This window comes from Arvicola amphibius, chromosome 7 (assembly GCF_903992535.2).
Source record: "Arvicola amphibius chromosome 7, mArvAmp1.2, whole genome shotgun sequence".
Classification (NCBI taxonomy): domain Eukaryota; kingdom Metazoa; phylum Chordata; class Mammalia; order Rodentia; family Cricetidae; genus Arvicola; species Arvicola amphibius.
Window position 1 is genome coordinate 122513978 of NC_052053.1, and position 26510 is coordinate 122540487.

Genomic DNA, 26510 nt, shown 5'->3' on the forward strand with positions numbered 1-26510 from the left:
AAACTGTTCTGGTTTTTGACTTTTTCAGAATTAAAGGAAGTAGATGAAAGATTGAAGCTGTTTATCTCCTCTGAGTTGCTGTGTTACTCTTTGGTGGGAATATTGTATAATAATGTTTATTAACTCAGAGATTGAACCCTATTCACCAGTCAGTAGTTGTTTACTATTTAATGTGTTTTTTAAAAAAATTAAGGAACTAGCAGGGTGGTTCAGTAGGGATAGGCCCTTGTCACTAAACTTAGGACCTGAGTTCAGTTCCTGGGACCCACAATTGTCATCTGACCTCCACACGTGCGTGATGCAACACAACCACTAATTAATTAATTAGAAGTGATTTTTAAGCTATTTAGATCCTGGATTTGGTGGTACAGTTCTGTAATTTGCCTACTTGGGAGACTGAGCCAGGACTATCTCACATTCAAAACTTAGCCTGGATTCATTCCCCAGTAACACCCAACAAATCAGAGCCTTTATACGAGAACAAGGAAACTTATTGATCATGTTTACTGGTTTGAATTTCACTTCAAACCAAAAAAAAAGAATTCTAATAAATAATAGATAAAATGTATTGTGCATTCTGAATTGCAGCATTGACCATTAATTAGATAATATTTAACCTAATTAAGGTGACATTAACAACTTTATAAATTTTTCATTGCACTCTTATGTACGTTTGCACACATGTGGAGGTCAGAGTAGTCAGTTGGTTCTCTCATTCCTTCATGTGGGTTCCAGAGTTGTCAAACTTATCAGCAAGGATCTTTATCCACTGAATTGTCTGGATGGCCTTATATCATTAGCTCTTAAAAGAGTTAATAAAGTTTCTTTTTTTTTAACGGCTATGCAGGATTGTAAGTAACCCCAGACTGTGAATTAATTTCAACTTCAATAGATTAAGCACAATGTCTAGGCTAATCTTTGAAGTACATTGATAGGTGGTGTTTAGTAGCCGCTGAACGTGTGTGCTTTCCAAATGGCAGTGCTGTCTTCTGTGTTACTTAGATCATCTGTTTTCTTCTTGGCAGATGCTAACATCAAAGAAGTGGGCCTTGAAGGGGCACTGCTGGCCTTACTAGATAAAGAAACAGACAAAAACTTATGCCAGGATATCAGAGAGACTTTACATCACATGCTGACCTCTATGGCAGTGGAGAAGCTGTCCTTTTGGTTAAAACTTTGTAGAGATGTGCTTGCTGCATCTGCTGGTGAGTACTGGGAATTGCTAATTACAGCAGTAAAATCAGCAGAAACCTAGTTGGAAATGGTCTGCCATTGACGACTGTTTCGCTTCTCTGTTTAAGTATTGTGTGGTCATGCTTTCTTCAGATGCTACATCTTGTTAGAGTTCTCTTGAATTTCCACAACATAAATATAATGATTAGCTTGTTTTTCTTCTTTTGTCTTAAATAATTTTTTCTGTAATAATTTTTTTGTCTTTTTGAAAAAAGATTTATTTTTGTATGTGTGACTGCATGGGGATTTGTGCATGTATGAGTGTAATGATCTCAGAGTCCAGAAAAGGGTATTGGGTCGCCTAGAGCTGGGGTTGCAGGTGGTAGTGAGCTACCATATGGGTTCTGGGAACCAATTTTTTTTCTTTTAAACAGAGTCTTACTATGTAGGCTAGTCTCACAGAGATCTGCCTGGTTTTGTCTCCCAAATGCTGGAATGAATGTTGTGTACCACAGCACTTGGCTTTTTTGTTTTTGTTCTTTTTGTTTTGGTTTAGTTTGGCTTGGTTTGGTTTGGGTTTGGTTTATATTATTTTGCTTTTCAAGAAAAGGTTTCTCTGTGTTCCAAACAGCCTTGATTGCAGGAACTGACTTTGTCAAGCAGGCTGGTCTCAAAATCGGAGCTCCCTGGCCTCTGCCTCCCAAGTGCTGGGCTAAAGGTATTCACCCCCAGGCTGCAGAGATGGCTCAGAGGTTAAGAGCACTGACTGCAACTCTTATAAAGGAGTACATTTAATTGGGGCTGGCTTAGTTTAGAGATTTAGTCCATTGTCATCAGGGCAGAAAGCATGACAGTGTGCAGGCGTACAGGGTGCTGGAGAGGGAACTGAGAGTTCTACATCTTGATCATCAGACAGTAAAAGGAGACTGTGTGCCACACTGGGTATAGGTTGAGCATAGGAGACCTCCAAAGCTGCCCCCATAGTGACACAATTCTTCCGACAAGACCACTACTACTCCAGTAAGGTCATGCTTCCTAATAGCGCCCCTCTCTATGGGGCTATTTTCTTTCAAACCACCACATAGTTATATCATTTCTTTGCTATATTATAAATGATTGAGAGATTGCTACATGTCATCATAATAGAAGAGTTACCATAGTTCACATTTTGTGATTCTGTGAGGCCTTGTGCTGTGTGATGAGCTGACAGTGCCAACACCCAATTGTTGTTTGTTTGTTTGTTTGTTTTGATTTGATTTGATTTGATTCTTTATTCTTTGGGGGCCCACCACCCAGCTCCCAAATAAATCACATGGAGTCTTATTCTGTCTTTATTCTTTCTTATAAATGCCTTAGCTTGGGCTGGAGAGATGGCTCAGTGGTTAAGAGCATTGCCTGCTCTTCCAAAGGTCCTGAGTTCAATTCCCCCCAACCACATGGTGGTTACAACCATCTGTAATGAGTTCTGGTGCCCTCTTCTGGCGTGCAGGCATACAGACAGACAGAATATTGTATACATAATTAATTAATTAATTAATTAATTAAAAATAAATAAATAAATGCCTTAGCTTGGCTTGTTTCTAATCAGTTTTGTTTATTTGTTTGTTTGTTTGTTTTGGTTTTTGAGATGGGTTTTTCTCTGTGTAACAGCCCTGACTGTCCTGGAACTAGCTCTTGTAGACCAGGGTGGCCTCAACCTCACATCCTCCTGCCTCTGCCTCCCTAGTGCTAGGATTAAAGGCCTGTGCCACCACCGCCTGGCTCTGATTTAATCTTTTAACTCATCCTCTGAATAGGCTGGATTATTCCTTTTTACAGAGGAAGCTGTCTTGAAGAAATTAGTAACTTACTAAAAGGCACAGATTCAGCTCTTTGGCCGTCTGCTTCACTTTCAAACCTACTTATTTTCTCAGCGTCCCAGCACCTGCCAGTGTAGTCAGCAGAGGTCCTTCATGGGTAAACGATGTGAAAGGAGAAAGCACTGTGGCATTCCTAGAGATTTTGTCTGTTTTGTCCAATTTGACTTCTTTTTTTTAATTTTATTAATTATGTATACAGTATTGTGCCTGCAGGCCAGAAGAGGGCACCAGATCTCATTACAGATGGCTGTGAGCCACCGTGTGGTTGCTGGAAATTGAACTCAGGACTCTGGAAGAATGGCCTATGCTCTTATCCTCTGAGCCATCTCTCCAGCCCCGATTTGACTTCTTAGTGGTTGGTCCTCCTATGATCTATATATCTATAACTTAAAACCTGGTGAGGACTTCTGCTTTGAAAGAAAATGTCGCTCTGGCTGGGGATCTAGCTCAGTGGTAGAGCACTGCCTTCCACACGCTGCCTGAGGTCAGTCCCCAGGGAAAGAAGAAAAGAGCACCTCTAATTCTGTGGAAACAGGATGACTCAGAGTCAAATTCATCCTCAGCTACATAGCAAATTCATTGCCATCCTGGGCTACATGAAACCCTATCTCAAACCAAAAAACTTAATTTTTTAAAAATGTTTACATAATTAGATTGATTTTTTTTTCTATTGTCTTTCTTACTTAAATTTTTTTCTGCTCTTTCTGCCTCTACTCCCTGAGTACTGGGATCCTGGTGTGCACCGCCATGCCCAGCTCTTCTTAATTTTGCATTTGTATTCCCTGAGGCTCCCAGCTCAGCTGTGTTTTATCAATAACATTTCATTTTGTTTGCTCCGGCACCTCTCTGACCAAAAATCGCAGAAAATGATCCCATACCTAGCATTTTCATTTAGTAGCTCATGGCTTCTGGGAGTAGTATCCATCCAATACCTAAGCAGGGTACCTTCGTTCAAACTCATTAACACACACATACACACACTTCAAAATTAACTCAAAGAAGGTCACTTACCATGATATATATTTACTTATATATCCCTACTTCGACTCCTTTTCTCCCAGTATTTTCTACTTCTGCTTTCATATGACATATGTTCCACACTCCTCTCACCCTCTCAAGGGCCTTTTTGGACTCCTGGCTGCTACAGACACTCCAAACTAAACATACAAATCTAGAAATTTGAAACTAGGATCCTTATGAGAGAGAACGTGAGCCATTTGTCTTTCTGGACCTGTTTCAACTCAGTATATTTCCAGTTCTGTCTTCCTGAAGAGTTCATAATTTCATTTTTCCTTTCAGTTGGAAAAAAATCCCATTTATACATACATTGTGTGTATATAACACATTTTCTTACCATTCATCAGCTAACGATAGCTAGACTGACAGAGTAGCAGCAAGCATGGATGAGCAGGAACCTCTGTGCTAGGACATGGAGTCCTTTGGCTAATTCCTAGAAACAGTGTAGCTAGATCATCTGGTAATTCCCTTCTAGCTTTTTAAGAAACTTACGGTGATGGCACATGCCTTTAATCCCAGCACTCGGGAGGCAGAGGCAGGCGGATCTCTGTGAGTTTGTGATCTTGGTCTACAGAGTGAGTTCCAGGACAGGCTTCGAAGCTACAGAGAAACCTTGTCCCAAATGGAAGAAGGAGGGAGGGAGGGAGAGAGGGAGGGAGGGAGGGAGGCAGGGAGGGAGGGAGGGGGGGAAAGAAGAGGGGGGAGAAGGAAAGGAAAGAAAAAAGAAAGAAAGAAAGAAAGAAAGAAAGAAAGAAAGAAAGAAAGAAAGAAAGAAAGAAAAGAAACTTTCATGCTGAGTTCCGTAGTGTCTGTCTGTTTGCACTTTTGCCAACAGTGAACAAGGTTCCTCTTTCCCCACATATGTGTAAGAGTGGAGATTAAAGAACGGGAACCAGAGGTGGGAAGAACACTTAGGGAGCTAACTGTTGCCACCGTGGGAAACATAAGGCTCTGCTTCTGTGGTTCTAGCAGACTGCACCTGGTACTGCGTGAGGGGCTGAGTGGACACCATGTTCACTGCAGCCTCCTTTTGTTCTGACATGTGGAACGGGGTGATTATAAATCTTTTCCTGGTGATTTCTTTATACCCCTCCCTTCTATCTTGACCTCTTTTGATACTGCAGGTCTGAATTACTCTCTCATTGGTGTTTTGTTTTTGTTTTTTGTCTTTTTATTAATGCTCTGTAGTTGGACTTCATCCTTTCTTATTGGGAAAATGTCTTTCCATCTCTGTAGACTGGTTTTTTGGTTTTGTTTTTTGTTAGTGCCTTGAACTCATCTGCTTGTCTCTACCTTCGGTTCTCATCACCACATCTGGTTCTGTATAAACTATGTATTCACAATGTGTTCTTGGCTAAAACTTTCTTAGTGAGTTCTTTGCTATTCTAACACATACCAAAAAAAGTGGAAAATATTAACATATACAAGATACTTTAAGAATAATAGATTGGGGGCTGGAGAGATGGCTCAGTGGTTAAAAGCACTGGCTGCTCTTCCAAAGGTCCTGAGCTCAATTCCCAACAACCACATGGTGGCTCACAACCATCTGTCATGAGATCTGGTGCCCTCTTCTGGTCCACAGACATACAAGCAGGCAGAACACTGTATATAATAAGTAAATAATCTTTTTATAAAGTTTAATAGGTTGGTTTGTTTTATGGCATTCATTCCATTTAGTTTATAAGGTTAACAGTTAGCCAGTTAACAAGTGTAGGCTTGGTGGTGTATGTCTTTAATCCCTACACCCTGCAGGTAGAAGCAGGCAGATCTCTAGGAGTTCAAAACCAACTAGCACACTGACCCTGTCTGTATCAAAAGAAAAAGTTAACAGTTAATAAGACAGCTCCCTGATTGGTAACTAGAAGCATAGCTTTGAGACTATAATAATAGAAGTGAATGTTCCAACAAAAGTGTGTGTATGTCCCCTGACTATTTCAGTAGGTTCAAGAATCTCCTTAAACCCACTTAAGGCCTTATTGAGATTTTGAATTTTATTAAGTACAGCCATCTTCATGCAAGGGATTGATAATTATCACAGTATGTGGTAATTTTATCATCATTATTGGGGTGTGTGTGTGTGATTGGAGTGCACATGTACAAGTACATGTCTGTGGAGGTCAGAGTGACAACTCACTCACACTGTTGCCAGTTGCTATGAGACCTAATTATCTTATGTTATCATAAAGTTGTCTGATTGGTTAATAGTAATTCTAGTCTGCATTTGGAGTTGTGTTTTATGTTCTTTAATAGCTGTGTCTTCCAATTAATTGTAGTTACTTATGTTTTCCCTTGACGAAGATTTCACAGCTGTAACTTGCCTGGATACAATGCAAGAGGAAGAAGGAGACAGAGGTGATGATGCCTCGGTGTTGACCAGCAGGAGTGATGGCAAACCACACCCTTTCAGTAATCCTAGATGGGCCACCAGAGTCTTTGCTGCTGACTGTGTCTGTAGAATAATTAACCAGTGTGAGAATGCAAACCGCGCCCATTTTGACATCGCTTTGGCACAGGAAATGAAAAAAAGTGATTCAAGAAGTAAGTGGCACGGAGCGGAACAGCCAAGATGAAAGCAGAGAGCTGACTGCTGTGGTTCCCACCTAAAATAAAGCCTCAGCACTGCCGGGCCTTATTCTCGCTGCACCAGCCCACCGCCTTCTTGCACTGTATTCAGATAATAAGATATTTATTACAGGTTCAGTTCAATTCCTGGTGGTTGCATGCACTATGACACACATGTCCGTAATATACATGTGCACACACACACACACACACACACACACACACGGAAATGTAATATTTTTTAAAAATTTTTAAATTAAAATGTTGGTATTGCCAGTCTGAATATACATTGTGTTTAATAGTTTTCAAGCAAGCATTTTATTTTTTTATTTTTATTTATTTTTTTTAAGAAAGTAAGCTGTCTTTTTTCATTATACATACCAATCCAAGTTCCCACTCCCTTCCCTCCTCCCATTCCCTCCACACACTCTCCCACCCCACCCCCATCCAATCCTCAGAGAGGGTAAAGCACATTGCTTTGGGGATGGTCCAAGGCCCTCCCTACTATATCTAGGCTGAGCAAGGTATCCATCCAAAGAGGGTAGGTTCCCAAAAAGCCAGTATATGCAGTAGGGATAAATCCTGGTGCCGCTGCCAGTGCCCCTCAGTCTGCCCCAGTCATGCAACTGTTAACCACATTCAGAGGGACTAGTTTGGTCCTGTGCTTGTTCCTTCCCAGTCCAGCTGGAGTTGGTGATATCTTCATGTATGTTTGGGATGAATCGATACAAAATCAGTGTGCCATTCACTGATACTCTCTGACTCTGTGCTAGAAATGAAGACTGTAGTTGTCTTTTACTAAGAGGTGCTGGTTTTTATTGTGAACTCTAACATGTTTTCTAGGTAAACGCTGGTTTCCTAAGTGCTACTGGAACACTTAAATGATTTACTTTTGTTTCTCCTCAGAAATTTTATAGCAAGAATATGCATTAGAAATGAAAGGAATTTGCATTTTTCATTTCTGTAGCTAGAGTTGTTTTTATATATTTCTGTTTTTGACAAGACATGAAAAACATAATCCATATAAAGAGCTACATGGAATTTTTTTAAGTCCCTTGTCACCAACTTGGCATAAAGAGAATGAATTACTGCCAAGTTCATCACAACCCGAGCTCTGCTAAGTACAATTAATGTGCCTTTATCAGACAGTCTGGACAAAGTGTTTATTGAGGAAACTTAAAGACTGTTAATTCTGCTTTGGGCTTTTGCATAGCTATATATATAACATTTTGGTTTCAGATGGTTTTGTGTATATTTGAGTGTGCATTAAATTTAGCCTGAAAGTCTATTTAACACAGGATGAAAGAGCAGTAAATCAAATCAAGAGAGCCTAAAAGCAAGTGTGGGCTATGAAATAAGGAGAGAACATTATCACGTAACACAAATCTTAGTTTCAGCTTATTCTTCTTCATGATAATGCATATTTTTTATCTTCTAGGTGATTTTTTGGTGCTCCACCTTGCTGACCTAATTCGTATGGCTTTTATGGCTGCGACAGACCATAGTGACCAGCTGCGTCTCTCTGGCCTTGACACGCTCTTGGTTGTTATTCGACGGTTTGCAGATATTGCAGAGCCCGAGTTTCCAGGTCATGTTATCCTGGAACAGTATCAAGCCAATGTAAGTGTCACCTGTTCAGGCTCTCCTCGTACTACTGTTAACACACACACCGATAAAAGCTACGAAGTCATCTCATGTCACCTTTTAGTTCATAAAGACTCTCTTCTAGGGCTGGAGAGATGGCTCAGAGATTAAGAACACTGACTGTTCTTCCAGAGGTCCTGAGTTCAATTCCCAGCAACCACATGGTGGTTCACAACCATCTGTAATGAGATCTGGCTCCCTCTTGTATACACACACACAAAAAAAAAAGAATTAAAAAAAAAGACTCTCTTCTAACCCGTGGCCCTTAAGCATTTGATAAAGCTTCAAATAAAAGCAAAATAATATATTTAAAATAGTAGCTTATAACCTTAGGATTAATTTTTATAATTAAAACCTTTTTAATTTACAGGAACAAACATTTTTTAGTAGGAAAATTTTTTGCAAATGTCTGAGTAAGCAACATAACAATAAATAATCAGGCTACGTACATGTTTTATCTTCCTTACTCCTAGATTAGAGTGCTACATGCAGCCTCCCTTGGATTTATTTTTCTGCATTTAGAAAAGAACCTGGTTTCATGATCTTTCTGTGTTTAATAGTCCAAGGATGGAAGTAGAACCGCCCATCTTGTAATCTGTCGGTTGATTGACAGGTAGTTTGTGATAGTTAGGAATAAGCAGACCCTGTAGAACAGTTCTCTAGTTGGGTGGCCAGCCCCATCACTTCTTCCCAGCAAACAAAGCAAGTGTATGCTCAGGGATATAGCCAAAGAGGGGCTGCAGTGCATGGAATTACCGTGTTGGAACAGTACTATACCAGCTTGGTTATGTCCTCATAGATCTCCAGGTGCAAGAAACACAGTTTGGCAAGAAGATGGGGGATTCTCCATGCTGTCTTTACTCCAAGTACACACACACACAAACACACACACACACACACACACACCTCTGACTGGTTAACAAGATGATTCTTCCCACGCTCAGGTCTTTACACAGAAAATAGCCCCTCTTTAGCGAGGTCTTGAGAGATTTGGGTACCTGGAGCCAGTTACTAGCTCCACAGCAAAACACAGACCCGGAGCTCTGAGAGCGGGGCTCCTTCCCCAAAGGCAGAAATGTGCTGTCATACGGGACAGACAGGAGTAATGGGCCATGAAACCTTTCCTGAATGGATGATTTCCATTGTTAAAGTGATACTCTCTTTGTTGGGAGCAGTGAGACCCCAGATCTTGAATTTCTTGCAATCCCCTGATCTGAGTGCCTACAGCTGCTCTGAGCTCGAGACCTTCAGAAGTTCCTGATGGCAGGAGAGTGGTTTCTGGTGGGTTTGGCTGGGGCGTGGCTATCTCTATATAATCTGCCCCTGAACACAATAAAGGGGGCATTCTTGGGGAATTCGAGGATGACCCGTGTCGCTGTCTCTCTGTCTGTGTGTGTCTGTGTATTTTAACCTCCTGCCCCTTGCCTGAAGTTTGGTAACTGGGTAAAAGCACACAGAGCGCAGACACGGGGGCGCGGTGCGCGGCACTCTTGTTGATGTTTGTCAAATCCTGTGATTCCTTGTCAGGTTGGAGCAGCTCTTAGACCAGCGTTCACTTCAGAGACACCGCCTGACATCACTGCCAAGGCCTGTCAGGTTCGTGGATACAGAGTGGAAACTTAAAGAGGCGGAGTCCAGAGCCAGCCTGGGCTACGTTCTGAGCTCCAGTCTCAAGGCTGTTCTTACAGTCTCAGAGTCACATCGGCACACCCTTTTCCTTTCCTTTGGACATTTGGGAAACAGCCTGCTTCTTCCCCAGTGCATGGTGCCCCAGGCTGCGAGAGTCTCAGTTTACTAGAACACTGTATGTTGATGAGCTTGTCAGTGTTTCTTCTGTTCCTGTTACAAATACTGTCACAACTGGGTGTGGTGGCGCATGCCTTTAATCCCAGCACTCTGGAGGCAGGCAGAGCTAACACTGAGTTCGAGGTCAGCCTGTTCTACACAGTGAGTTTTAGGACATCCAGGGCAAAAACTCTGTCTCGAAAAACCAAAAAATAAAGTAAAAATATTGCCACAGCAAGTCATCCCGCATAGGGCCTGTCAGTGGATACACTGCACGGGGAGTAGGGGTCAGAAAGGGGCAGATTAATAAAACACACCAGCAGTGTATGCAAGCACCTGCTTTCCCCATTAGCAGCAGCATTGTGAGCTACCAGACTTTTATTTAGACTTTGATTGACTAGAAACGGTGTGTCAGGAGAGCACAGGCTGGCATTTCAAGCAAAGTTAAGCATGTTTTCCTGTCTCTAAGAGCTATGTGATACAGTTGGAAACAGCGGGCATCCTTGGCATGGGTGTCAGCCACTTAGTGTCCTGCCCAAGAGGTGACCCTAAGGAATAAGTGGTAGACATAACACAGAAACTTAGCTTGCAGCAGTTCCTTCATCTTTCTTTTTCTTTTCATTATTCTTAGAGGATGTCTCGTGCTACAGTTGAGTGCGGGCCCTCGTGCGTGCCATCTACAGTGTGTGTTCTGTCACTGAGACGCCTTCCCAGCATTCACCTTCTTTTTACCTGGTTGAATTTTGGAGCTATTTGAGTGCAGGCAGTATTAATGGACTGTGTATTAAGGAAATTTTGCTCAAAGCCCTTAATTTGGCATCTCTTTGTATCAGTGGTTTTTTTTTATAAACCACCTGAAATCTTAGTAAATGAGACAAGAATTAAATAAATATATGTAGATCAGGTGATGGTGGCACACGCCTTTAGTCCCAGTACTCAGGAGGCAGAGACAGGCAGATCTCTGTGAGTTCAAGGCCAGCCTGGTCTACAGAGTGAGTTCCAAGACAGGCTTCAGAGTTACACAGAGAAACCTTATCTTGAAAAACCCAAAATGAATAAATGAATGAATGAATAAATAGATGTTCTTCTATATGTAAATAGAGTTATGTTCTGAGCAGTAGTGGCACATACCTTTAATCCCAGCATTTGGGAGGCAAAGGCAGGAGAATCTCTGTGAGTTCTAGGCCAGCCTGGTCTACACAGTTCCAGAACAGCCAGGGCTATTACACAGAAAACTCTGTCTTGAAAAACGAATAAACAAAATGAGGTTCTGTATCAATAAATCTATCACAAATAGAAAATACATGTAGTGCCTCAGTTCCGGCCACTGTTCCTGAGCAACCTGGGCACCAGAGCAGCTGACTTGCTCCCCTTGTGATTGTATGACTGAGTAGGACTGTGGCTTTTTGCCTCCTCCCAGAATCACAAGAGTGGATTTGTGCTCCCTGTCGGTAGAAAGTACAGCTTTTCCTAACTTACTGCCTTTGCAAATAATAAAGTTTAAAAATAGCTAGTCAGAGGCCAACTGTGTATGGACAAGGCAAAAATATTTTTCTCTAGAAAGAGAGCTACCATGGCATCTGGAAAAGCCCAAAGTTCCTAAAAAATTAGCAAACTTTAGTTAGGCATTGCAGATTTTACTCCTCTGGTTTTGTGTTGTGGGTTTGTTTGTCAGTTAGTTTAGAAGCAGGGTCTCTCTGCCGCCCTGACTGACCCGGACTCACTATATAGGTCAGCCTGTCCTCAAATTCACCGATATCTTCCTGCCTCTGCCTTCTGAGTACTGAAATTAAAGGCATCTACTACCACATCGTTTGGTTTTTAGGGACTGGACCTGTTGTAGCCCTGGCTGGCCCCAAACTAGCCAAATCTGACCTGAAACTCCTGCCTCTGCCTCCCTACTGCTGGGATATAGGCATACGCCACTATAGTCGACCTGCGTTGCAAAATATGAATAGTGTTTAGCTGTGGTGATTTTGACTTGATTTTAAATAAAAATGAACTGTTATTATAAGGATCAAAATCTTTGTTAGTGTCTAGGATTGTTACCCAGTAAGGGAACACTCGCCTGGCATGTGTGAGAGTCTGCGTCCAGTCCCTCACACTGCTAGAACAAAAATGAGAATGAAGCCTTCCTTTGAGTGTTGTGTTGTGTTGTGTTTTGTGACAGGGTCTCACTGTGTAGTTCTCATGACCTGGAACTTGCTATGTAGACAAGGCTGGCCTCGCAAAGATCCCCCTGCCTCTACCTCCCAAGCGCTGAAACTAAAGGCATGCACCAGCACACCCAGCTTCGTCAGGGTTCTAAATATTAAGACTTTGTCTTTTAACTAAGTCACATTAGTTAACCACATAGTCTATTAATTTTAAATACTGAGATAAGATACTAAAAATTAGAATGTTATTTAAAATATTTATCCAGAAATTTGTGGTTATGGATTCATAGTTTAATGTATGCATATTGGTCTCTCACACTCTTCACCCTACACCCTAAAGAGCACTGTTTTGTTGCTTCAGTCTTAGTCTCTGTTCATTTTTGAAGTCCCAGCTTTGATTCTTTGTCTGCTGCATTCTATATTAGGTTTCTTGGTTTAAAAAAAAAATCTGGACTGGGAAGATGGCTCAGCAATTAAGAGCACAGAATGCTCTTCCAGAGGACCCGGGTTCAATTCCCAGCACTCACACCTGTCTGTAACTTCAGGTCCAGAGGATCTGACATCTTTACACAGGCGTACATGCAGGGAAAACACCGATGCACATAAAATAAAAACAAATCATTTAATAATAATAAAAAAAACATATTTCCATGGCTAGTTCCTAAGATTTGGGTGGACTCTGCTAAGCTCACAAAGACGAACTACAGAATTCTTAAATCTGACTTCTGGTCTCCTCGAAACCAGGTTTGCAGCGCGTGGATAGCAAGTGGAGTTGTACGTGACCTCAGTGATCTCCGCAGAGTTCATCAGCTGCTTGTCTCCTCCCTAATGAAAGTACAGGCTGGGAAAGAAGCTCTCAGCCACCTGTATAACGAGAGCGCTTCCACCATGGAGATCTTGGCTGTGTTGAAGGCCTGGGCAGAGGTTGGTGCTTTTGGTTTACAGAGGGACTTATGGCAGCTACCAGACACCGTAAACACTGTAGGCTGTAAATACAATATACAAAGGCCTATTTGTTAGGATTCTGGATGGGAGGGACCTTGGCAGCATGTGGGAGCCCACAGCTAGTGAGGGACAGACAAATACGCCATGTATACAGAGCTTATGTGGAGAATTTATTGAGAAAAGAGGGAAGGGGAGGGAAGAGAGACTGAGAGAGAGTGGCAGAGAGAGAGGGGCAGAGACCTGCTTGCAGAAAGAGAGCAGGAATAGGCAGATCTTGTCTCTTAAAGGGATCCTGGGCTGGCCAGGGTGCTGCCTGAGTGCATCCTGCCAGGTAACAGGGGCAACATAATGCCTGAATCCTAACACTGTTAGCAGGGGAGGTTTTTTTGTTGATTTCTATGTGTTTGCCAAGAATTGAAGCCAGGTCCTTGATTGAACCAGGCATGGTAGGTAAAGCCATACCCTAACCTAGGTTGGTTTGGTTGTTGTTTTGGTTTTATTGTTGGTGTTGTTTGGAGTTTGCTTTGTTTTGTTTTTGAGGCAAGGTCCTTCCATGTAGCTGAGACTGGCCATGAGACTGATTCTTTCCTCTGCCTCTCAAATACTGAGACACCACCTGTGTCACAGTGCTAAGTAGTAGCAAAGGAAACCAAAGAAGTCCAAGTGAGATGTGTATAAATATTAATTAACAAATGGCAAGCAGTCTAAAGAGTCAAGTAGGAGTAGTTATGAATTACAGATAAAATTAAAGATAAACTATAGAAGTCTGGGTGGTGGTGGCGCAAGCCTTTAATCCCAGCACTAGGGAGGCAGAGGCAGAGACAGAGGCAGGCGGATCTCTGAGTTCAAGACCAACCTGGTTTACAAGCGATAGTTCCAGGACAGGCTCCAAATCTACAGAGAAGAGAAACTGAATTAAATTTGCCACTTTTTTTGTTTTTTTTTTTTGTTTTTTGAGATAGGGTTTCTGCCTGCCGCTGCCTCCCAAGTGCTGGGATTAAAGGCATGCAGCACCACCACCCAGCAAATTTGTCCAGTTTTGCCATTATTTTGGCTTAACACAGCATACGTATTTCAGAGTGTTTTCGTTTCAAAGTTGGCTCTTTTAGGTTTTAGAGTTATAGGACTAAAATTATTCTTTAGTTCATGAATCTACTTAAGTAAACCTTTTTATAATGGCTTAGTAGTAATTTTAGTAAGCATATTTTCAGCACCTGCAGTTGAGATGCGGGGATTAGGTTGACCTGGAGTGCTTGCTGTTGTAGCTGCCGTGGCTGCTGAAGCGCACAGTGCCAGGATGTTTGCCAGTACTTACCATCTCTGAGATATCTTTCCAGTTCATTTATTATTTTATGTGTATGACTGTTTTGCCTGCATGTATATGTGTGTACTACACATGTGCCTGTTGTCTGTGGAGGTCAGAATAGGGCATTAGCTCCCCTGGAACTGGAGTTACAGATGGTTGCATGCTACCATATAGCTGTTAGGAATTGAACCCAGGTTTTGCAAGAGCAGCCAGTACTCTTAACTGCTGAGCCAACTCTTCTTTCCCAGAAATGATTTTTTTATCTTTCTACAATCTGTATGTGTTTATACATACATGCCTTTTTTAAAAATAATTTCAACACTTTATTTTTGCTAATCATATGGCATGTGTTTCTTTCGAGTGTGTGCTGCCAGTGCATGCATGGTGGTAGATGCCAGAAGAGGGTTGTAGGGTCTACTCACTCCCGCCTCCCCCACTTGAGTTACAGACAGTGGTAAGCCACTTGATGTAAGTGTTAGGAGTCAAACTCTGATCCTCTAGAAGAGCAATGTGTGCTCTTAACCGCTGAGCCATCGCTCCAGCCCTACATGCCTTCTTGATACCATAGTGCATTTCAAGTTGAATGTTCTCACATAATAACATTGTATTGCTTCATCAGACACGAGATTTTTCTTCTATTTATAAACTTTTAACAGGTCTACATAATTGCTGTACAAAGACATAAAAGTCACAAACAAACTTCAAAGACTCCTATTAACTCAGAAGACATTGTGAGAAATGGGTCCCCTTTGGCTGATGGTCTTCTTGACTTAGTCTGCGCAGATCTGGGCACACTAAGCAAACTCTGGCTTGCTGCCCTGCAGGATTTTGCTCTCTTAACTTTGCCTGCAGAATTTGCCTCTCAACTTCCTGTTGAAGGTAAGGACGTAAAACAAGCTGCTAATTCCTAGAGTGACAGTAACTTCTATCCCAAGATTTCTCCTAGAGTATGCGCATATGTGATGCTTAGCTGAAACATTTTCCCCCAGGACAATTTGTATCCGTGGGGTAAGCAGCTAAGAGTTGCATTAATGTAGACAGCTAGAAATTTGCTCTGTTTTGCTTTTTGAGACAGGGTTTCTCTGTGTAACACGGCTAGCATGTTATACATGGAACTCACCCTGTAGACCATGCTGGCCTCGAACAGTAAGATGAGTCACAAAGCCAGGCAGTGGTGGTGCATGCCTTTAATCCCAGCACTCAGGAGGCAGAGGTAGGAGGATCTCTGTGAGTTCGAGGCCAGCCTGGTTTATAGAGCGAGTTCCAGGATAGACCCCAAAGCTACAGAGAAACCCTGTCTCAGAAAAAAAAAAAAAAAAACAACAGATGAGTCACCAACAGAGTATAGAGAAGGTGTATGTATGTCAAGAGAACAGACAGCTCATCATCAGTGCTGATAAAATCAGAAAGTACTGGGGGGTGGGGGAGCTTGGGAACTGTCAGGGAGAGTTGCAGATGCACTTGCTGAGCAGCAGAGGTTAGCCACAGTCTTTCCCTGTTCCCACCGACTGCTTCCTCCTTTGCAGGCGGTGCTTTCTACACAGCGGAGACTAGCGAAAACGCAAAGCTGCATTACCACAGCTCCTGGGCGCTCATCCTCCATGCTGCAGCACTGTGGCTCACCAGCACAGGCTTCACTGACCCAGATGAAGGCGCTGCCAACCTCTCCAGGCCTGTAACTCCGACATCCATGTGTCAGGGCTCATCGTCGTCTGGGGCCGCAGTGAAGTCCCCGGAGGATGTCTACACTGACAGGTTCCACCTGATTTTAGGTCAGCCAAAGGGCTGGCAGGGTCTGAGGGCTTACCCTTGAGTTGCGCCTCCTGCTGGGACTGTCACCTCGTTCCTTGCTGGGTGCTAGTGACATCATTATTGAAACTAGGTATTGTGTTGCTGGGCAGTGGTGGTGCACGCCTTTAATCCCAGCACTCGGGAGGCAGAGGCAGGCGTATCTCTGTGAGTTCGAGGCCAGCCTGGTCTAAAGAGCTAGTGCCAGGACAGGCTCCAAAGCTACAGAGAAACCCTGTCTCGAAAAACCAAAAAGAAAGAAGGAAGGAAGGGCAGTATTGTGTATATTTTATAAAATTAAAAATTGTATTATAATGTCTAGAATCCTATTACAAGTTGGCTTCAGTGTCAAATTGATAAATAACAGAAATTACAAGAGAAGTTTAGTTCCTTTCTTTCTACAAAAGTTTTGTTTGATTAGAGGAAGAAGGGAGTCGTTTTGTGACAGGATCTCAGGAGGCCTAGAACTCCTGCCTCTCCCCCCCCCCAAGTCTAAGATTACAAAATTGTGCCATCCCATTTGGCTTTCCATTGTTTGGTTTGTTTTATTTTGTGTGTGTGTGTCTGCTGTGACTGTATGTGCCTGTGAGTGTAGACACCCACTGGAGACAGAAGGAGGCTTTGGGTCCCATGTAAGTGGAGTTATTGACATTGAGCTGCCAGTGTGGGTGCTGGGAACTGAGCTCTGGTCCTCTGAAGGGCTCTATGTGCACCTGACCACTAAGCTGTCTCTGCAGCCGCTCCACAGTTTTTACAAGAGGCTCCTACCAATATTCTGAATTTCTCGCTATATACATTTAAAAAATTGGAATGTGCATGCATGTTTTCATTGTGTTGTTCCCAAAAGTTTCAAAAGCGTATGCCCAGTGACTTTTCAAAAAGACAATCAGGAGGCTCCACAGTTAAGAGCTGTTGCTGCTCCTCCAGGACATAGACTCAGACTCAGCACCGACTTCAGGCCACGGACAGTCACCTGTAACTCCAGCTCCTGGTCTCGGTAGCCCCTGCGCGCGCGCACACACACACACACACCTTTTTAATTTTAAAATTATTATTTTATTCTATGTTTATGGTGTTTTGCTCACATGTATTCTGTCCACCACTTACAAACCAGGCGTCAGCTGCCCTGGAACCTGGGTTGTAGTCGGCTGTGACCACCATGTGGATACTGGAGATCAAACCAGGTCCTCCGGAGGAGCAGCCGGTGCTCATTAACCACTGAGTCATCCCTTCAGCCACTAAAATTATTTTTAATTAATAAAGAAAGAAAATTAGCTAAGTGTGGTAGCATATACTTTTAATCCCATCACTTGGGAGGTAGAGACAGCAGGATCAGGAATTGAAGACAAGTCCAAGGCCAGCCTCGACTAGGTGACTGTGATGCATGTCACACCGACACAGACCTAAAGCTGTCTTACTGTTTACTTGTGCGAAGTCGCTGCATGTGTCTTACCACAGTGGACTTATTGAACACTCTGGACGAAGACTCTCAGAAGCCTCTTCTCTGCCTTTCCCAGGAATCAGCGTAGAGTTCCTATGTTCCCTGCACTCAGATGTCACCATGGAGAGCATCACCGCCTGCCTGCAGGCACTGCAGGTCCTTCTCGATGTCCCGTGGCCCAGATCTAAAATCGGCAGTGACCAGGTGATGTATTGTGCTGTGAGTAGGCTTCTGTGGGCTTCAGAGAACAGGAATGTGTTCAGGTCACTATGGTGGAGATCTCAGCAAAGATCACTAAAGGAAAAGAGTGCACAGCCGGCCCTGGGATGCCACGAGGATTTGGTAACCCAGGAATAGCCAAGCCTCTGACTGTGTTCTCTGCCTTCTGCCATGCAGGAAGGACCTGTGTTGCTTTGTCCAGCATAGTAGCCATTGTTGTGTGTGTCGATCTTTTCTTTTCTTTTCTCTGCTGTCTCTAGCTTATCTTGCGTTTCCCCTAAGAGACAATGTACATGGTGTGAAAATATCCCTGTTGTCTGGGTTCTCTTCCTGGTCTTCAGTCTGGCTATGGCACAAGGATGGCTGCAGAATGCGGCCCTTCCTCTGCTCCTTAGAGGAAATGGGGGTTAGGGAGGCACTTTAGCAGTGTGTGCCATTTGTCTTACTGCTGACTCGGGTTTTAAGGCAAATGGTGGTATAGGCCCTTGTGAGCAGCCCCGCTGAGTGCTGGGAACCGAACGCCCGTCCTCTGCTGCGATAAAAGTACTTTCAACTCCCGAGCCATCGCGCCAACCCTCAAACGAGCATTTATTAATGACAGCTTCACTCAGATTATTCAAAAATGAAAGACAGCAACCAGAATAACTAATGAAAAAGAGAAGGGAGGCGCAGGAAAGAAGGCTCCAGTGGTTAAGAGCACTTGCTCGTCGTGCAGAGACCCCAGGTTCAGTTCCTAGCACCTACCCACAACCCCCTGTACCTCCAGTTTCACAGGATCTGATCCTCTTTTCTGACCAACTCCAACACCATACATTGGGTCAGGTGAAATATTCATACACATAAAATAAAACTCAAGGCTGGGCGGTGGTGGTGCTTGCCTTTAATCCTAGCACTCGGGAGGCAGAGGCAGGCAGATCTCTGTGAGTTCGAGGCCAGCCTGGTCTACAAGAGCTAGTTCCAGGACAGGCTCCAAAAATCTACAGAGAAACCCTGTCTCAAAAATCAAAAATAAATAAATAAATAAATCTCAATAAAATCTTAGCAAAAGGAAGGGGAAATGGAGCGTGGGTTTCCCAGGGTATTGTAAAGATCTACTTTATTATTACTTCTCCTTCGTTCTTTATTACAAGGAAGCTTTAATATTAGCCATAGAGTCTACGTGGCAGCCCTTATGCTTTTGTCTGTCCCTCCAGTATCATTTTAGAACTTGAATGAAAATGATCTTTTGTCATAGTACCATCTCCCACCAAAATGAGCCGGGAATGTCCTCAGATTGGTTGAAATGTTAGAAGCCAGGCATGGTGATATACACCTGAAATTCTAGCACTGTGGGGACAGAGGCAGGAGGATCGAGAGTTCAGGGCCATCCTTGGCAAGTTTGAGGCCAGGCAGGGCTACATAAAACTGTCTCAAAACTAAAAAAAGAAGTGTTGATATCTACCATTATTGCTATGGCATCATTATTTTTAGAAAAGAATTTATTGGGGCTGGAGAGATGGCTCAGGTTAAGAGCACTGGCTGCTCTTTCAGAGGTCTATGTTCAATTTCCAGCAACCACATGATGACCTACAGTCATCTATAATGAGATGTGGTGCCCTCTTCTGTGGTGCAGACATACATGGAGGCAGAATGCTGTATACATAATAAATAAATAAATAATTTTTTAAAAAAAGAATTCATTAAATCCTCTTTTTCTAAATTTTGTCATGGCACTTAGCATTGTTACTTGTACACACACAGAAGTGTCATTTCCAATAATGTCCACTCTGTTTTCTGACAGGACTTGGGTATTGAATTGCTGAATGTACTACACCGAGTAATTCTGACCAGAGAGTCGCCTTCCATTCAGTTGGCTTCTCTTGAAGTGGTAAGGCAGATTATCTGTGCTGCTCAAGAACACGTGAAGGAAAAGAGACGAAGCGCAGAAGGTAAGTATTAACTCTTAGTGACCCAGCATCTCCTCGTATTCCAGTTCTGGAGCTTAAATCAAGTGGAGGACTCGTACACGCTGGCGAGTGCTGTACAGTGCAGTGCAGCGGTTTTTAGGAGTATTGCTCGGTATCACTGTGCAGTCTCAGTACTGCTAGAACTAGGGCAGAGGGAGCATGTGTGTTGAAGGAGCGGCGGGGCTGTGTCCCACCACCCGGCCCCGGCTAGTTTTACACCCGAAATAATTACACGGAAACTGTATTCATTTAAATACTGCCTGGCCCCTGGCCCATTATCTGTAGCTTCTTATTGGTTGATTCTCATATCTTGCTTTAACCCATATTTAGTAATTTATATAGCACCACGAGGTGGATCGCTTACCAGGAGAGATCCTAACCTGCGTCCATCTCGGAGAGGAGAGGCATGGTGACTGCATATGGCGACTGCCTGAAGCGTCTCCCCAACTCTGCTTCCTTTTTCCCACAATTCTGTTCTGTCTACTCCGCCTACCTAGTTTTCTGTCTCTTAAAGGGCCAAGGCAGTTTTCTTTATTAATTAACCAATGAAAGTAACATAGACAGATAACTCTCCTCCATCACATGTGTACATAAATAGTAAAAGTGCAGAGACAAGCAGTGAGGGACGGGGTATAGCTTCTCATGGCGTCAAGGACTTGGATTCTGATCTTAGTGCCCAGCCTCTCTCAGTCCGTACCTTGACAGAGTCACCGTTGGAGTTACTCTTGTCAGGTTCTCATTTGTAACGACAAGGAGCTAAGTTCAAACCAGCACTGTTTAAGGCTGAATGAATTATAAGGATTGCTTTGTTTTGTTTTGTTTTATCCATTGCAGTGGGAAGTCATAGTGAAGACAGCACTTTTAACTTGAGAACTGCTTTTTCCTTCAGCTTTTCACACCTCACACTTGAGCCACTAAATGTGTTTCCCTTCCAGAAATAAAGTACATTGCCGTCTACTTGAAGCCAAACAAGCAGCATTTCTCAAGCTATTGTTCCCTGTCTTTTAGTTGATGATGGAGCCTCCGAAAAGGAAACCGTGCCAGAATTTGGTGAAGGGAAGGACACGGGAGGACTTGTGCCTGGGAAGTCGTTGGTCTTTGCAACCCTGGAATTGTGTGTCTGCATCCTCGTTCGACAACTCCCAGAACTAAACCCTAAGTTGACAGGTAGCCCAAGAGTAAAAGCTGCAAAGCCACAGACCCTGTCAGAAGAAGGAAGTAGACTGGTCACAGCTGCCTTGGTCATCCTCGCTGAGCTTCCTGCAGTGTGCTCTCCTGAAGGTATGCTGTGTTGTGCAATTGCCCCTAGAGCAGTGGTTCTCAGCCTTCCTAGTGCTGGGCCCCCTTAATAACAGTTCCTCATGCTGTGATGACCCTCCACCACTAAATTGTTTCATTGCTACTTCATAACTGTAATTTTGTTACTGTTATGAGTTGTAATATAAATATCTGATATGTGGCCCCCAATGAGGCTGTGACCCACAGGTTGCAAACCACTGCCCTAGAGAAGGAGAAATGGCCTAGTTGCTTGTTATTTTCCCATTGAATGACTACAGACCCAAACATTTGAGTAATTTTTATAATCTTGTAAGATTAGTTTTATAGTCTAGTTTGTTCCACCACAGAGTAAAAGTGAAATACGTAGCAAATACGAAATATGAGCACTTTTGCTGTGAGTGGCCTTGTTACTCTGGTCCAGGCAGTGAGCCCAGGTCTGACACTATCATAGATCAAGCAGTAGTCCTGGGCATCCTTTCAGTGCACAGTGCCCTGGTCTGTTGCAGACCAGATCCATTCGGGTCTTTCAGATAGCTTTTAGGGCTCTCCGTAGGTGCTGCCAAATCCACTGCATCCCAGGAGGCTTCCTCTTCATCCTGCTATTCTCAGTCATTCATGCTCTCTGTGGCCCAGTCTACCACATACGTGCTGGTCAGAGGACAACTTTTCGGAAGTCGGTTCTTCCTACTCTGTTCCTGTCACTGTGGTGTGTCCCGTGGGTAGCTGATCTACAAGCTTCCAGGTGACTCTGCCTCCATCTCATGCCCACCACTACATCCAGCTTTGGTTGTGCTTCTAGGGATTAGATCCAGATCATCAGCCTCCTACAGCCCATACTGCACCGAACCCGCTTTCCAGATGTCTTCTTTCAGAGTTCAACTCCAGTCTCACCGTATCAGAAGTTGTTTCCCTAGAAACCTGCTCATGCTGAGCTTTCTTTGTGTCTGTATATATGCTATTTCTATTTCAAGATCTATAGTGTTTTCCAACACTATAGATTATGCATTATATGTAACTATTGTATATAAAAGTTAATATGGCCGGGCGGTGGTGGCGCACGCCTTTAATCCCAGCACTTGGGAGGCAGAGGCAGGCGGATCTCTGAGTTCGAGGCCAGCCTGGTCTACAAGAGCTAGTTCCAGGACAGGCTCTAGAAACTACAGGGAAACCCTGTCTTGAAAGAACCAAAAAAAAAAAAGTTAATGTGTATAAATGTATCTTATTTCCAATTAAAATATATGTTCTATACCAAATGTAGCACAGGAACTGAAAAAATTAGTTGGTAAAGCGCCCGCCATGCAAGCCTGAGTGTTGAATTTAGATTCCCAGAACCCTCGTAAAAGCTAAGCAGTGCAGTGCGCATCTGTAACTCAGAAGAGCTGAGCATGGCAGTGCAGTGCACATCTGTAACTCAGAAGACCCGAGCATGGCAGTGCAGTGCACATCTGTAACTCAGAAGAGCTGAGCAGTGCCATGCACATCTGTAACTCAGTGCTGCGGGAGAGGGAAAAGGCAGAATAACGGAGACTGCTGGAGCTCATGAGGCAGCCATCCTAGCCGTTGAAGAGCTCCAGGTTCAGTGAGAGACTGTCTCAGAAGATAAGGAGAGAAAAGATACCCAGTGTCACTAACACACACACACACACACACACACACACAGTGTCACTAACACACACACACCAAAAATCTTTTTAAAAATTGTCGCACAGTGTTGGTAAAGGTGCTTTCCACCAAGACTGATAACCCAGAGTTCAGTCCCAGAACCAACATGGTAGAAGGAGAGAACTATTTCCTGCAAGTTGTCCTCTGACTTCCATGTGTGCACTGTGGTGTGTATGCACCCCTGCACACAATCAATAAATATGAAAGAATTCTTAAAGATCTGTGGGCCAGCAGTGATGGAATCTCAGCACTCAGAGGCAGGTGGATCGCCAAGTTAAAGGCCAGCCTGATTGCAGAGACAGGACAGCTAGAACTACAAGAGAAACCTTGTCCAGAAAAATGGGTAGGTGGGTGGAGAGAGAGATAGAGAGACAGAGAGAAGAGTTGAGTTTTACTAAGAAATAGCCAGAAAAGTTTAATTTGCTTTTTCCTGGTATATAGGACTTCATGTGTTTTGAGACAGGTACCTGGCCATTGAGATATTTCCCTGCTTTCTTCCCCCACCCACCCTTTTTTTTAACCTACATTTTGAAACAGGATCTCACTAACTTGCTTATGTTGATCTTAAATTTTGTCTCCAGCTCAGGCTCTGGAATGACTCTGTTACCTCAGATTCGAGTGTCCTGTGCCCCCGTGTTAACATTAAACTTGAACTGATGTCAGCTCTTTAGTGGCCATGAAACCAGTTTCTTTGCTGTTTTGTTTTTTCAAGACAGGGTTTCTCTGTGTAGTCTTGTCTGTCCTGGAACTCACTCTGTAGACCAGGCTGGCCTCAAACTCACAGAGATCCGCCTGCCTCTGCCTCCCAAGTGCTGGGATTAAAGGCCTGCACCACGACCACCCGGCACCAGCTGTAAAATCTTAGTTGATGGGAGATGGTTCAGATGATCAGATGATTGCCTGGCAAGCTTAAAGATTTGAGCTGGATCCCAAGAACCACATTAAAAAGAGCTGGGCCTGCCGGCACACACTCATAGTACCAGTACTAGGAAGGAAGAGAAGGCTTGGGGCCAGCCAGTGTAGGCTAATGACGGACTCTTGTTTTTGTCTTTTTAATTTAATTGAGTTACCGAATTCTCTCATTGGCTGTAATTTATAAGAAATGCTCTAGGGTTTTTTCTGTGGGTGGTGTTTTGGAAAAGATGAGTCGGTGCTGACGAACAACCCACAGCACCTTGAGGACTTTAGAAAACATACCTGCTGAAATGCTTGTTACTTCTTTCTTGCAGGAAGCATCTCAATTCTCCCTACTGTATTGTACCTTGCAATTGGAGTCCTCAGAGAAACTGCTGTGAAGTTACCTGGGGGCCAGTTGTCCTCAACAGTTACAGCCTCCCTGCAAGCTCTGAAAGGAATCTTAACTTCCCCGATGGCCCGAGCAGAGAAGAGCCATGCAGCGTGGACCAGCCTCCTGCAGAATGCCCTAGCAACCGTGCTTGACTGTTGGAGTCCAGGTCAGCAGGACTGTTGGCAAGTTTGAAAGGGAGGGGCACGGCTCAGCTGATTACATTTGGTAGACTGTGTTGTGTATTAGGTGGATGTGGAAGTGTTCAGAGATACCTTCCCTGTCCTCTTTACGGTTGGCTGATTCACTCAGTTTGAGTTTGGGCAGCAGGAAGAGGACCCAAATCAAGATGGGAAGAGACTCAAAAGAATTCAGTCACAGAAGCCTAAGGAAAGAGAAGTGCTGGCGCAGGCCTTTAATTCCAGCACTCGGGAGGCAGAGGCAGGAGGATTTCTGAGTTCAGAGGCCAGCCTGGTCCACAGAGAGAGTTCCAGGACAGCCAGGGCTACACAGAGAAACCCTGTCCTAAAAAGACAGAAGAAAAAAGATACATAAAAGAGTCAAAACGGAGTGACGAGCAGGTGGGAGCTAAAGACAGAAGTCCAGGTGGACTCCTCCTGGACAGACAGACCTCAGAAGGAAGACCGATAGGGTCGATGACAACCAGAATCTTTCTGGGTAGTCAGGATTGCTTTGACCTCAGCATCCCCCAGCTCGGTGCTTGTGTTAGAAGTCCATGTCGTCACGCCTGGCAAGAAGGTTTCCTTTTCAGAGCCCCACTAGTGAAAGTTCATATTTAAGAGATAAAAGGAGTTGGAGAATGGACTGAGCCAGGATTAGAAAGCGGGATGGAATAAAATACAGCACAGTTTGACTAAATTGACAGCACGTTGAAGCCATTCCCCTCTGCCAGCATAAGGGAGGGAGGGGGGAAGAGAAGTATTAGTTTTCATGTTATCTATCATAACAAACTTCCCTTCTGCACAGATATAGTATGTTTGCTCTCAGCTGTGTGTCAAGCCAGGACTTAGATATTAGACCAACTATTAACATAGATTAATAGGAGCTGATTATAAATGGTGAACGTTTGCAGTGTAACAGGTCACTTCCCAGCTGGGCCTAATGCTATCTGTCATCCCAACTTTTGGCAGTAGAAGAAGGAAAATCAGGAGTTCAAGACCATCCTTGGTTACACAGTGAGTTCAGGGCTAGCCTGCCCAGGCCAGACCCTGTCTTATACAAACAAACAGAAAATAAATAAATAAGTTTAAAAATTTTTTTTTTACAAAATTAGTGGCATAAAAGAGAAAAACTTGTATTACTTGTTAGTTTCTGAGTCCCAAGACTTGGCCTCTCCTGAAGTCACTACTAGGACCTTGGCCTGGCTGCAGCTAGCAGATCGGATTCCAAGATGACTCCCTCAGAGAGCTGTTGGCAAGGGACTGATCTTTACTTCGTGGGCCTCAAGAAAGGCCCACCGCTAAGCACACTTTTCATCCATCCCCAGTAAGTGAAGGGCCAGTAGGGGAGATTAGGAGGCATGGGAAGAGGACCCAGGTGATGTTAAAGCTGAGCTGACTAGCTGAGGGTGCTGCAGTTTCAGGTTGCTCTGAACGGCTAGCGATAACTCTGCTGAAGAGGAGCAGGAGAGCCACCTGGGGCCACTGTCTTCTCTGGAGTCAAACTGCTTTCCTGCCTTCGTGTGTCGTGAGCAAATGACCAGACTTCTGTTTCTCACACATAAAGTGCCGCTGCTGGGGTTTAATGTCGCCTGGTACAAGCGCTCAGGCCCTGCCGTGTGGTTACCTTTGCTGCCTGCCTGCTGACGCACTCACCCATGAAATGCCCTTTAACGGAATTGCTGTCTCAGTTGTCCGCCTCAGCGGTCACCTCCAGACTCCGTTCACCCGGCGTCACTGACCCTGAGTCACTGTCCATGGCGCCTTGGATGGTTTTGTTCTTTTATTTCTGAGATAGGGTTCCATGCAGCCCAGGCTACCTTTGACTTCTCTTGCAGAGGATGACCTTGAATTCCAGACTGTACTGCCCCAGCCTCCCAAGTGCTAAGATTACAAGCTTGAACCACCACACTCCTGCTTCCTATGGTTTTGTTGTTGTTGTTGTTGTTGTTTTGTTGTTTGTTTTCATTTGATTTGGTTTGTTTTTCAAGACAGGGTTTCTTTGTGTAGCCTTGGCTGTCCGAGAACTAGCTCTGTAGACCAGGCTGACCCAAACTCGCAGAGAATAGAAACTGCAGGACGTTTCCTTTTTTTTTTTTTTTTTTTTTTTTTGATGTTTTAATAAGCATGGACCTTGTTACCAGCTGAGCCTAAAGTCTCTTAATAGTGAACTAGTCTCATCACCTAAGAGGACTGCCTGGCACATGTTTTTTTTAAGTACTTACTGAATTAATATAACTGCTGCTGCTGTTTATGCCTGTCATT

At 43.7% G+C, this 26510-nt stretch overlaps 1 protein-coding gene across 2 annotated transcripts in view; it reads left to right on the top strand.

Moving 5' to 3' along the window:
* The window catches only part of Heatr5a (HEAT repeat containing 5A), a 104968-nt gene that overhangs the window by 73072 nt on the left and 5386 nt on the right, over positions 1-26510 (top strand). For both annotated transcript variants that reach the window (XM_038337405.2, XM_038337406.2), the window contains exons 23-33: positions 1026-1205; positions 6348-6587; positions 8050-8231; positions 9783-9851; positions 12941-13120; positions 15104-15326; positions 15974-16219; positions 17753-17880; positions 19676-19823; positions 20850-21122; positions 24011-24235. In XM_038337405.2, coding sequence (XP_038193333.1) covers positions 1026-1205; positions 6348-6587; positions 8050-8231; positions 9783-9851; positions 12941-13120; positions 15104-15326; positions 15974-16219; positions 17753-17880; positions 19676-19823; positions 20850-21122; positions 24011-24235 — 2094 coding nt within the window. The remainder of the gene's footprint in view (positions 1-1025; positions 1206-6347; positions 6588-8049; positions 8232-9782; positions 9852-12940; positions 13121-15103; positions 15327-15973; positions 16220-17752; positions 17881-19675; positions 19824-20849; positions 21123-24010; positions 24236-26510) is intronic.